At 47.6% G+C, this 13,918-nt stretch overlaps 1 protein-coding gene across 2 annotated transcripts in view; it reads right to left on the bottom strand.

The window, feature by feature from the left end:
* Positions 1-13,918, bottom strand: part of HCN4 (hyperpolarization activated cyclic nucleotide gated potassium channel 4) — a 136,293-nt gene that overhangs the window by 32,446 nt on the left and 89,929 nt on the right. Inside the window, exon 4 of one of the 2 annotated variants that reach the window (XM_079953171.1) lies at positions 2,254-2,472. The exons of the other annotated variant lie outside the window; for it this stretch is intronic. Within the exon in view, the coding sequence (XP_079809297.1) occupies positions 2,254-2,472 (219 nt within the window). The remainder of the gene's footprint in view (positions 1-2,253; positions 2,473-13,918) is intronic. 2 annotated transcript variants of the gene reach the window in all.

The following is a 13,918-nucleotide window of genomic DNA, read 5'->3' on the forward strand; positions in this document are numbered from 1 at the left end:
TTTGTAGAACAGCACCAGCAGCAATTTCCCTTCCACTCCTGGATCCAGCACGTTCTACTAAAAATATATATATATGCATCCCTGTCTCTTGTCACACACAGAGAAACATTTGGCTTCTGTCCTTGCCATCGTCAATTATTTCTATCCACTTATCACTACTTCCAGGTGCAAAACAAAAATTAAAAAGACATGTTTCTGCCCGCAGATCTGAAGTAACACACTGGGGGGGAAGGTGGTAAATGTGTTGGAAAACGGCACACTTAGCCAGTCTCGTCCCCCAAGATGTTCAGTGGGACAGATGGGGAAGCACCCCTTGGGCCCAGAATCTTTCCTGGTGCCTTCCTCTAATGCAGGCATGGGGAATCCTTGGCCCTCTAGATGTCACCGAGCTACCACTTCTGACAGACTCCTGTGTGATTATCTTTCATTTTAGGCAATGCTAGTGATGTTTGGGACGCAGGTGGCGCTGTGGGTTAAAGCCTCAGTGCCTAGGACTTGCCGATCGAAAGGTCGGCGGTTCGAATCCCTGCGGCGGGGTGCGCTCCCGCTGCTCGGTCCCAGCGCCTGCCAACCTAGCAGTTCGAAAGCACCTCCGGGTGCAAGTAGATAAATAGGGACCGCTTACCAGCGGGAAGGTAAACGGCGTTTCCGTGTGCGGCTCTGGCTCGCCAGAGCAGCGATGTCACGCTGGCCACGTGACCCGGAAGTGTCTCCGGACAGCGCTGGCCCCTGGCCTCTTGAGTGAGATGGGCGCACAACCCCAGAGTCTGTCAAGACTGGCCCGTACGGGCAGGGGTACCTTTACCTTTACCTTTTAGTGATGTTTGAAGGGACGTGGGTGGCGCTGTGGGTTAAACCACAGAGCCTAGGACTTGCTGATCAGGAGGTCGCGGTTCAAATCCCCATGACAGGGTGAGCTCCCGTTGCTCGGTCCTTGCTCCTGACAACCTATAGCAGTTCGAAAGCACGTCAAAGTGCAAGTAGATAGATAGGTACCGCTCCAGCAGGAAGCTAAACGGTGTTTCCATGCGCTGCTCTGGTTCGCCAGAAGCGGCTTAGTCATGCTAGCCACATGACCCGAAAGCTATACGCCAGCTCCCTCGGCCAATAAAGCAAGATGAGCGTCGCAACCCCAGAGTCGGCCACAACTGGACCTAATGGTCAGGGGTCCCTTTACCTTTACCTAGCAATGTCTGAATGAGACCAAATGGGTGGTGGGGAACTCCAGGCAGCTCCAGCTTCTAAGCTTTTGAACTCTGCTATTCATCGATACAAATTATGAGCCAACCAAGTTTTATTTTTAAAGCCTATCAGAGAACAAGGAAGCATGAACCACTAAACAGCAGATAATAATTTTGGACCTTGGTAGGTGGTGCATAGGGAATGTAGGAAGCTGCAATCCACAGAGAGAGAGATTATTATGCCTACTCTGATCGGCAGTAGCTCTTAGGGGCCTCTGGCTGAGAGAGGTTTTTCCCATCAATTGCTACCCGATCCTGTTGAGCTGGAGATACCAGGGGCTGAAGCTGAGACCTGCATGCAGAGCACCATGGCACAAAGGTCCCTCCCCAGAATATGTGAGAGGGGAAAAATCAATCAGTCACAGAGTGCCCAGTTATACCAAACTACAAAGAGCCCCCACCCCAACTCACAGTCCCCCAAAATGGGAAATCACAACAAACCCGACAGACTGACCTAAAAATGTGCCTGTTCAACAACACATCGTGGCATGAAGCAATCTTAGCCAAAAAGCAGAGGCACATAGACAAAATACAGGCACAAAAAACGTGTTGTATCCACCCCACCCCCCGAAAAATGTGTGCACCAATGCCCTTCCCAGGACACTCCAAATACCACCAATATCCCCCCAAATAGCCATCAGAGTGGAATGGCTAATTTGCTAGTGTAATTTATATGAACGGGAGCTGGCATAATGATTCTGCTTTTCTGCATGCATCTGTATGGTTTTCATGGGTCTTCTTGCTTGTACACAACCAAATTCTGCTGATTGCACATGACAAAGAGGTTCTTAGTATCCAAGGGGGTGTACACACCTTACATGTAAAGCACAATTAAAGCACATGACTCCCCCCAAAGAATCCTGGGAACTGTAGTTGACCCATCACAGAACAATTCCCAGCACCCTTAACTAACTCGATCAAATGCTCCTTCACTTGTAGGGTAATGCTGGCTGTTTGAACACACACACACACACACACACACTGCAACTGTCCACAAGGCAGAGTAGCTTACCTTCTCCTGATACTGCCGACGCGAGGAGTCCAAAGACTGGATGAGGGCTGTGGCGTGGCCGATGAACATGGCATAGCAGGTGGCCCCGACAATCATGCTCAGCATAGTGAGCCATACGTCGGACATGCCTACTGGGGCTTGCTGCCCATAGCCGATACACAGCATGTGGCTCATAGCCTTGAACAGCGCATAGGAATATTGCTTCCCCCAGGAGTCATTCTAAAGAGACAGACAGACAAGAGTTACAAGACACGAGGAGGACAAAGCCTGCGATGACTTTGCAAAACAGATCTGCACGTACAGTTGTACACTGGATCCCAAAGACCTTGCGAATTGAACGTTTTGGCTCCCAAGCACCGCAAACCCAGAAGTGAGTGTTCTGGTTTGCGAACGTTCTTTGGAACCCAAACGTTCTTTGGAGCTTCCTGCAGCCAATCAGAAGCCATGCCTTGGTTTCTGAACATTTTGGAAGTCGAACCTTTGGGGAACTGCCAGGGCCCCTGCACCTGGCAGAATCCTGGCCTGGCACTCCAAGCAGTGAGACGTGGCTGGATCTGTCCACCCCTTTAATTTCCCCACAGCGCACCTGACCTAGAATTGCTTTGGGGCCATTGTGTGAAAATAAAAGAGTGTGCAGACGCCATCAAGCAGCGCTGCTTGGAATTCTGCCTTTGCAGGCAAGTGAGCTCACCAGGGTCCACAGAGAGAGGACCTGCTCAAATCAGGAACTGGTCATGAAGAAAATCCCCCCTTTGGAAACAGAGCAGTATTTGGAGATGAGGAGCACTTTTTACATCCTAAAAAGGGCAGGCTTTTACACAGAAGATAGGCACAAACAAATATTCCCCCACAGACAATTATGCAGACATATATGCACACAGATGATCCAATGACATGCAGCTTGACCATGTGCCAGGAATCTTTCGCACCCTATTTTATACCGCCCGTTGCCAAATTTACTGTGCAGATGTTACACCACTGATTGCAAAATCCATTTCGTGCTATTTTACAACATCTATTGCACACTGTTCTGAACCATCTGTTTGCAAAATCCATTTCACGCCGTTTTACACAGCCTATTGCAAAATCTATTGCACTCTGTCAACATGCCTTTCCAAAACAGGTAGGTGCCTCTTCCAGAAGACTTCCCTGCATTAAATAGTGTTGCTTTCATTCAAACAGCCTCATGAAAACATGAGCACACCTTCTCATTCAGCAAAGGGCATTTGCTAAACTTCCAGCACTTTCTAACAGTATCATCTGCACCCCCTCACATCTCATGATGGGATATTTCCCCTGAAACCCATAAAATGTAGACTTTTTAAACCTTCCCCTGTGTTTAACCACCTTTCACACCCCACATAATGAGAATGACGAAAGGGTGTGGTCGTTGATTATGCTGGTCTCCCTGTTCTGCTTTTGTATTCCTAATTAATTCACCTGATAAAATAATGATCAATGAATCAATCTCCCCTTCTGAAACACGGAATGGCACCCCTGATACAGAGATAAGTATGCAGCAGATAAAATGTGGTAATCACACCAGAGCTTGAAACCCGGCCAACTAGGGGTTCTTAAAACAATCAGTTGCTGGCTTTTACAACTAGCAATACCTTCTTTTAAGAGTACATTGCAATCACCAGCCCACCTTTAAAACGCTCCTTGAATAAGCACAATTCCTAGGAGTGTGCCGAATATTCTCAAATTTCAATTGCAGGGTCAGAAACAGAAATTTTGGCAGGATAAAGACTGTCTCCCCAGAAACACTTGCTTAAGTATTTTATTTTATTTTTTAAAAAAATCTGTTTGCCGCTATTGTTCCATTTGTGTGCAATAGTTTCAGCATTACCCCCCCAACCCCCCCTCCTACTTCTTCATTCTGGTTTAGTCAGTCACATTGGTGAGCATCCGGTCAGGGATTATGTAGCAAAAAGATATGTTCTGTATTCAAATCCAGCCATGTAACCACATCACTGGGGGCAACTAAGAGTGAAGGCAGGGCTTCCTGGAGGAATCACATGGATCATAGGAGTCAACTCCTAGGGGTCGAGGTCCCTTTGTCCCCCCCATAAAATATTTAAGGGGGCCGGGACTTCCCAAAGTTAGTGGGCACTATGTTTACTACCCCTAGCCGATGGGGAAATGAACCTACAGGACCTATAAATTCATGAGGGAGAAGACCATCAGTGAGTACTAATCCTGATGGCAAAGCTTCTGAAAGCCAGTTGCTGGAAGCTGAAGAAGGGCACAGTGCTCAGGTCTAGCTTGCGTGATTCCATGGGAATTTGGTTGGCCCCTGTGAGAACAGGATGCTGGAGTTGATGGCCCACTGGCCTGATCCTGCAAGCCTCTCCTGATGTTCTCATGAGCTGCTAAGCCCAACTGAAGACTTGGGCCCTTTTCTCCCCACTGCAGCTCTTAGCATTGTGGGAAGTGCTCCTGTGCCATGTAATAATAATAATAATAATAATAATAATAATAATAATAATTTTTATTTATACCCCACCCTCCCCGGCCAGAGCCGGGCTCAGGGCGGCTACCACCAGTAAAATTACAGTAAAAACATAAAAGGGGGGGGGGAGAACCAATTTAAAATACAGGTTAAAATGCAATTTAATATGCAGCCTCATTTTAAAAGTAGCCCATAGATCAAAACCATAAGGGGAGGGAAACAAACATAAGGGTCAGAATGAGTCCAAACCAAAGGCCAGGCAGAACACCTCCATCTTGCAGGCCCTGTGGAAAGATGTCAAGTCCCGCAGGGCCCTGGTCTCTTGTGACAGAGCATTCCACCAAGTCGGGGCCAGTACTGAAAAGGCCCTGGCCCTAGTTGAGACCAATCTAACCACCTTGCGACTTGGGACCTCCAAAATGTTGTCATTTGTGGACCTTAAGGTCCTCTGCAGGACATACCAGGAGAGGCGATCCAGTAGGTACGTGGGTCCTAAGAATTTGCTTCTCAAATCAAAACGGAGCAGGATGGAATGGCAGGATCCATGGCTCTGTGCCCCCTGAGGCCTCCTCTTTCTCTCTGGCATCAGTGGAAAGTTACCGAGATGTCACCCCAGCCATTGGCCGTGCCATCGTGTCACCTTGCAACATCAGTCAGGTTCAAGCAAGGTTTGGTCCCTTGGAGAATGGCAAGTGCCATTCAGGGAGGACAGCAAACAGATCAAGTGCTGGTGTTGAGTTACCCTGTGAACAGCCTGTTCTGATAGGCACCATTGTTCCAAATCGTTGAATGGGCAACCCAACAAAAGGGCCACACACACACAAACTCGAGAGCTTCACAAAGAGACACCTGTCCTTTGGCGCCAACCTGTCTAGGCTAAGTTTGCTAACAATGGGGATGGCATAGGGGAGAAACCCAGGCTTGCTCTCCAATGCCACTGGGATCCTTTGGTTACCACCTCTGAAACCCTTATCAGTTCCCATCTCCAAGTGTCCTACTAAAGAGAAAAGGGCTGGAATGGAGCCATCTTTAGACCAGGCCATCCCATTGCACAGCTAAGGGCAGTTAAGATTCTGGTGGGGTCTGAAAGCCACAAGTCTAGATCCCTTGCAAAGCAGGCCCTGCCCTGGTGCCTTTGGGCAGAGAAGGGCTGCTCTCTCCAGGCCACCCACCAGCAGCAAAGGAGAAATCCAGTAAGAATGAGCGTGTTTGAAAAGAAAGGCACCAAGACTTAAACGTGTGAGGAAGTTGAGTCAGGTTCTCGGACCTCTTTGCTTGCATCCCCTAAGCCCAGACATGTGGAACAGAGATGGAGAACCCTTTCAACTTTGGGGACTGCCTTCCCTCCTGGCCAACCTTCCAGGGGTCACATGACAGCTGTGGTCATGGCCAGAAGCAAATGTGGGCGGAGCAACAAAAGTCATTTGTACCACTGTGCACCAGGCTAGTTTCCACACACACTTGTTGGCAACTCTCTTTTCTCCACCCAGACAACCAAAAGAAATTATCAGAATTCAGGGACACATCACATCCAGGTAAAAGAAACTCAAGGAGGGTGTGTAGCAGGGCAAGTAGACCGTGTGGCTGAGGAGAAGGTGTGAACTGATCCTGAGGGCCACATTGAGAGGCTTAGAGGGCCACATTTGAGAGCTGGGACTGAGGTTTCCCACTCCTGATGTAGATGACTCAGAGTCACCCATCAGATGGCTGTTCAGAGGCGATCTCCTCTTCAGCCATGGCTGCATGCAACTGCATCCTTGAAAAGGACGGACTGTATCCTTATGTGACCCAGCCTCACTGGATTTTATTTGTGCATCTGTTTATTTCTATTACACTCTTAATCTGGCCTATCCTCCATTGAACTGAAGGCAGCACACATGGTATCCCCGTTTTAACCTCACAACGAGCCTTTCAGGGAGGCCACACTGAGAAATAGCAACAGGTCCAATGTCACCCCGTACGACCTGTTTATCGAGCGTTCATTCCGATTTGCTTGCAGGGAGGTTAGATGACCTTGCATTAAAACAAGTGCTATCCCACACTTCCCAGCTGATTTTACCCACCTCTTTCCCTATCTTGAGAAGTCTTATGTATTGGGGGAGCAGGTTTGTTGCACAAGACCTCCCCAGTCAACGTTCATTGTGCAACCTGGATTTGCCAGCATGCGATCGAAACCCACCGGAAAACATTGACAGTCCAGAAGTGCCCTCAGCAAAGCTTTGTCTGTGAGCAGGCATTTCAATTCAGGTCTCCCTGGTCTACACGCGGCACTCCTGCCACAGCACCAGCGCTGCATGCAAAGGTGGCAAAAGGCTTCTGTTTTGTGTGCATCGTCCACAATGTGGATGTGGAGCGCTGATGGCACTTCAAAAATAGATCCCTATTTTAATGAACAGATTGTTCCTGCAGCATTATGACACATCTGTACTGCTGCTTTTATGTAGGAGAGGTGGCGGGTGAGTTCTGGCTTGGCGCCAGGGCAACGATTCCCAAGGGGAACCTTCCCTTCCTGTTAGGAGGTAAGAAGGAGACTCAAAGCTGCATTTCCCAGGGCAGTTGCTTGGCACTGGGCACTGCTGCTCAGAGGAGCTAGGGCAAGGGCTGTAGCTGGTGGAACAGTAAGTCCCTGACATCCCCAGCTAGAGAAGGGCTGAGAGACAGCACTATCTGAAACCTGGGGAAGCTGCTGCCAGCTGGGGCTTATACCAGCTTCTCCCAACCTGTTGGCTTCCGGATGGTTTTGACTACAACTTTTATCAGCCTCTGCTGGTACGACCAAGTTGGAATACTCTAGAACAGGGATGTCCAACAGGTCGATCATGATCTACTGGTAGATCCCTGGGAGGTTTTGGTAGATTGCGGTCGATCACTGGGTCCCTTTCCTTAGTGTTCGTAAAATCGAATCCAGCCCTATCCCCCTCCATTGTTGCAGAATGGAAGATGAAGTTTACTCAGTGAGGCTGTTTGTTTCCCAGCAATTTGTTGGTGAGTGGCTCTTTCTCCCCCAAAACCCTTAAAAACAGGGCTTTCCTCCTCCCTAAAAAAAAGCTAATCAAAGTTGCCCTGTACCCCTACTAAAAAACAACTTTGACCTCAAACCCACCCACCCCCAAAAATGGGGGTAGATCACTGCCAGTTTTTAATTCTGTAAGTAGATTGCAGTCTCTTAGGAGTTGGTCACCCCTGCTCTAGAAGAAACTTGTAAAGGGCCCTGAACAAGTTGCTAGGCAACGGAAAATTTCCCCAGCAACAGGTGCTCTTATCAGGGCACACAATCAACTAAGCCTGGGTCAGTGTAAATGAGCACGTGGATGAGTCAGCATTAGGTCTCTGGCTAAAAAGAGGAAAAGACTGTTGTTTCTTCATTTGCTTTTGTTTTCTGTTTATTAATGACCAGTGTAAAGTTTTGTAAATAATAAAGGCTCTGAGAAACAGAAGCCAATGGCGTTTATTTCTGTAATGGGGATTTCACAAAGAGATAGCTGGAATGCTGCTGATGTTGATGTAAATAAGTTAAAGATGCGGGGAAACTTTTCTGTAAAAAGAACTCTGCTGCAGAAAGAAAAGAAAAGCCAAGAGTAGATGGCAATGGTCAGGGATGATGGGAATTGTAGCCTGATAATGTACAGAAGGCAGTGGCGGCTGACTCCCATTGGGGCTGGTAGAGCAGAAAGCAGAGATCCCAGCAGTAGGTGGAGCAGAGCCAATGGCAGAAAGAACCAACGAATGTTACTTGTGTCCCCATCCTCCACCTTGCTGAGGTCTACAAGGGCAACACTGAGGCTAAGAAGAAGGAAGCTAAGAGCCCCAGCCACCTTCTGGGCTGGTTACATGCAAGAAGGCAGGTGGGCAGTACTGAGACTGGTGGGGCAGGACCCATTTGTCCTGATGGCCCAGCCTCCACTGATGGAGCCCATGTTAGGCAGGGCTGGTGTGGACCATACCAAGCCTTGATAGAAGGCCATTTTCTATGGTGCTGGGTCACCCTGTTTTCTGCTTCCTGCCATAGCAGGGCCCTAGTGTTGGTGTTTCAAATCCTTATTGACATCTTTATTACAGCTACATTCACTCCTGCTATAAGGCAGTTAGCAGTCAGGCCCTCCTTTGTGTTGCAGTCGCTGTCCGAAGCCTGTCAGCGATGTGTCAGTTTGTCCATTTAGATGTTCCAATTCACCAATTCTCCACTGGCCAGGCCTGGGCTATACCCAGAATTGTCATTTAGGGATGCTGCCCGGTTTGGTGTGACAGCCAAACAGATGAAGGGCAGGCCATCCTTCGGTTACAACCATTTCATCCAGATGGTGAACATCTAGCCTCAAACCAGGGGGAGCTAACCTGGTGCTCTCCAGGGGCTTCTGGGACACAACTTCCATGACTGGCTCTCCTGGAGTCCAACAACAAGTGGATCAAGATGTCTGCAGCACAGCACCAGAAGGGGAAAATATGGACTCGAGTAAAATAGACTCCTCACAACGGAGCAAAGCTCAAATAAAACTAATATCCAAGGTTGGGCAGGAAGCAAAGCCTCTAGGCGATCAGGTAAATGAGGTGAAAGGCTGTCCTTCTTATTTCCTCAGGGCTCTGCTATGAATGGACAAATCACTCTGTTTCCACCTCATGTCACATTTAGATGTGTTACTCATGCGTCCATTTCATCACATTTCTGCATTAATCTGAGACACTGCATTAGCCTGAGATTCTGCTTTGAAATATGTATCAAAAGGTATGTTTCTAAACACATGCCCCCCCCCCCCAAAGTACACACTTACAAATACATTTTGATGGATGGATTTTTAGCCAAGAACTGCATTTGGGAAACGTGAAAGCTGGCGAATAGCTAAAATTCTCATCTGAACTTTAGTCTTAGAGGTAAGGTATCAGAGTTTGCAAAATTCAAAGTCCTTAAAAAACTCCGTAGTCTCAGTATTAGACCTCTTGGTACAGGGCTGCATATAAATTCAATATATAAATACATACATACATACATACATACATACATACATACATACTCTCGCTCCCTATATACCTAAACCTGCAAACAGTTGCCCCAGGACTGTAGCATCAAACAGAAGCACACTCTAGCCTTTGACATTAGCCAGGGGACTAAGGACCCCTGGGGAGGCTGACCCCCTGCTTTCCAGGAAGAACATCCTACCACCGGGAAGAAGCACCTGCTCCATTACTTACTTTTGTTGTTTTTTCTTCCCTCCCCATTCCCCATTCTGAAAAGGGCCATAGCTCAGGGGCAGATCATCTGCCTTGCATGCAGAAGATTTCAGGTTCAGTCCCCACTGGCATCTCCAGGGGGGGGCTGGAAGTAGACAATACTGAACTAGATGGACCTAATGGACCTACTGATGGACCTGATGGACCTAATGGACCTACTGAACTCAATGTAGTAGACAATACTGAACTAGATGGACCTAATGGTCTGACTTGGTATAAGGCAGCTTCCTTTTGAATTCTGTTTATTAGAATGTGAACCTGCAAAGCATATATCTTTTAATATGTGCACGGAGCTTATAAAAGTTTTGGTGTTTTACAAGCAGCAGCAGTACTAACCAAACTGTCACAATAGTGAACATTAGATGAAGATAACAATAGTTATCAGAATAATTTGGGATACATGGATTCCCCTCCTTCCATCATTATATTCTGTGGGTTTACCTTATTCTGTAAGCTTCCTCTTTTTGTTTGTTTCAAAAGCACATTTTATTCTTTCCTAGGGGGAATTTCCAAAAATCCTGAAATTGGAGCATGTACAGAACCAACTGCACCCTTCCGATATATCGGCTCATTGGCAACCTGCCGTTACAGATGTGTACGTATGTACGTGTGTGTTGATAAAACACTTTTTTTTGAAAAGAAATATCTTTCTCCTCCCTCTCTTTATAATAGAACTTCGCTAGTTTCCCAATGAAAGTGAAAAATGGGAGTTTCAGGGTGGACAAGGAATAACTTCACATAGCATACATGAAATTCACTGCTGCAAGAAGTGGTGGCCAACAACTTGAAATGGCTTTAAAAAGAGATTGGCCAAATTCACAGGTGATGTGCTAAATCTATCAATGAATGCCAGTCGTGATGGCTCTACATTAACTCCGTGGTTGAAGAAGAACAGAAGAAGAGCCTGTTGGGTCAATGGCCAATGGCCCACCCTGTTCTCACGGCAGCCAGCCAGATGTCTGCAAGCAGGATCTGAGTGCAACAGCTCTCTGGCCACTTGTGATTCCCAGTACATTGCCTTAGCCATCCATGGAGGCAGAACACAGGCGTCATGGCTGGGAGCCATGCCTTTGAAGGCCAGTTGCTGGCCATCACCAGCAAGTCCGCTCTACTTTACCGTGGGGAGGAGTTGCAGTGGACCCCGGCCACGTCAGCGACTGGCCAGCCAATCCGCTGGCTGGTGGGGGCATGGCCGGGGCTATTTAAGCTGAGGCTCGAGCTGGAGGGCTTCCTCTTGGCTCGCTTCCTCAATCTCCCGCCCTCCCTCCCTATTTTGCAGGTTTTAGTCATTGGCCTTGCTCTGGACCTTGGTTGGTCGCCGTTGAAGGGCCTGGTAGGAAATTTTCCACTTGGCAAAATGGCATGGGCCATTTGGTTTTCGCCTACCTCGTAGCAATTCACAACTTTGTTAGGTTGGCGGTTAGACATTGTTTGACCTTATGAGGGGGGAGGGGAGGTGTGGCCATCACCTGCCCCTCCAAGCCTAAGGGTATTCCATTAAAGGAATCCTGGGGTGTGGATCTTGTCCGAAGCCCAGGGCGGGGTTAGGGCGATGACATGACCCCGACGGGAACACCAGGGGGAGCTCAAGTTGGTCTGCATCAACGGGGCTCCCCCTTCTGGTGGTTTACCCTTACCGGACTCCCTGCACAATAGGGCAGGAGTCAGATATAATCGGGTCCATTCAATGCCTAAGCCAATACCGCTCACATTCTGTAATCAATAAAGTTGTGGCCAAAACTTGCCCAATAACATTAACCTAATATCTGTGTCCTTGTGTGTGTTATTCTTCAATGAGGCGGTGGTTTCAGGGTCTTGACATGCAAGGCACTGTTACTGCCATCGTGCCCTGCACAAGGGCTTCTCAGATGTATCTGAGTGGCTATCGAAGGAAATGGAAAGATGCTGTAGACAGTTCTTTGGCTGCTCTTTTGGCGTAATTACATTAGGATTATTTTTATGCAGTATTTTACTGAGACACCTTCTGTGTCCTGGCTCATTGATGAAATGCCATGCAGAAGGAGCAATGTTGTGTGTATGCGTGCAGGAGGAGGTGGGGACAGGGAGAATTAAAGCTGGATGTAAATGTATGTGCAGAGCTCTGTGCAAAATTTGAGGGTAAGGAATTAAAAACAGAACAATAGAAGACTCTGAATCTATCTGCTCCACTTTGGAAATATGTGCAGCTAGTTCACGACACCAAAATGAGAGGAAGGGTTTCATCATATCAGAAACAGAAGTCTGTGCCTAGGATCTGAACCAGGATAGGAAAGGACTGTGGCTTAATGGCAGAGCACAGGTTTGCATACTGAGGGTCTCAAATTCAATTCCTGGCGTCACATGAGACCCTGGGGAGCTGCTACCAGTCAGAGCATGCAATATTAGGTTAGATGCAGAAACAGTCTGACCTCTTATAAAGGCAGCTTCCTGTGCAGGTTGCTGAAGGATAACTTAACAAGCAACCATCAATAAATAATATTGCAAAGGATTAGCTGTTTGGTGTGAGATGCTGAGTCCTCTCTGTTTCTGCTGTGCAAACAGAGATGCTATTTGGCTTCTAGCTAACAGTGAGCCCTGAGTTTTCTGCTGGATAGGGCCTGGCACTAGGAATGTAAGCTGCCTTATACAGAGGAACACCACTGGTCCAGCTAACTTGGTGCTGTCTGGTTGACAGAAGCTATGCTGGGTTTCTGATGGCGAATCTTTCCCAACCCTACTTGGAGGTGCTGGTGATCAAAGCTGGGACCTCCTGAATGCAAAGCATTGAACTACAGGATGTCCCGCCTCCCTGGCTGCTCTTTGCAGGAAGTCAATATCATGGCACTCCCTGGAGAATCTGCTTCAAAAGCTGGTGTTTTCTCAAACAGCCCTTGTCCCTGCAGAGATCTCCATCCCATCCTATCCCATCCCCCTAGAACCATGAATTAATCTGTAAAAATATTAAAATAATCAACACCCTCAAAAATTAGGATCCATAGGGGCCTGACAGGACTGGTCAGGGCTTGCTTGTGAGCACAAGAAAACTGAGAGCCTAGGGAATCTGAGGACCAGAATGAAACTCCTTGGCGTGCAACCCCTTTTATCAGGTTGAGCCAGGCAAGTATTTGCTTGCATTCAAGAATTCTCCATGCTCAATGTGCATTTATTGTCCTTTGGCCCCAAGAGCATCAGCTGCTTCAAATCTCCACTCTCTCGTTTCTACTGTGCCACGTAAAGCACACTGTAAGCACATTGGAATGAAAAGAGGGAGACTTCAACATCTGTCTGCACATAGAGCTGGGGTAATCCATGTGGTCCCTTTCCAGATGTTCTGGACTACAACTCCCATCATCCCCAGGCAACATGGCCAATGGAGAGGGATGGTGCCATGCAAGAATTCCTCCACAGTCCCATCAGTGACCCACAGCATCAGGGCAAGGACCTCAAGGTCAAAGTGGATGTGGATGTGTGGCATGACCTGTGTTTCCCGGTTTGCGGCCTCTTCAGGTATGTGCACCCTGGCTTAGTAACTGGACTGCTGAAAGGGTCCCCAGAAATTATCACCCCATCTGTACTTTACAGTTAAAGCACTATTATAACACTTTACAATGGTGGCTCTTAAATTTTTGTTGTCACAGATCTCTTTTATGAAAGCTACACCAGGAAAATTCACACAAACATGTACAAAATTTTGCACATAGCTTAACTTATTGTACAGTATTGGGAAAGTTGCTTTCTTGTGCTCAGTTCGCAGACTCCACAAGAGTTCATGGACCACAGTTAAGAACCCCTGCATTAAACAGTGGTGGCTTCCCCCAAAGAATCCTTGGAAATGTAAATGTAAAGGTACTGAGAGTTGTTAAGGGACCCCATTTCCTCCCAGAGCTGCAATTTTCATAGTTCTGTAATAACCAATCCTTCTTCCCAGGAACCTATGGGAATTGTAGTTCTGTGAGGGGAATAGGGGTCCCCTAACAACTCCCAGCATCCTTAGCAAGAAACTACAGT

Source organism: Podarcis cretensis (assembly GCF_951804945.1).
Source record: "Podarcis cretensis genome assembly, chromosome: 14".
Lineage (NCBI taxonomy): Eukaryota > Metazoa > Chordata > Lepidosauria > Squamata > Lacertidae > Podarcis > Podarcis cretensis.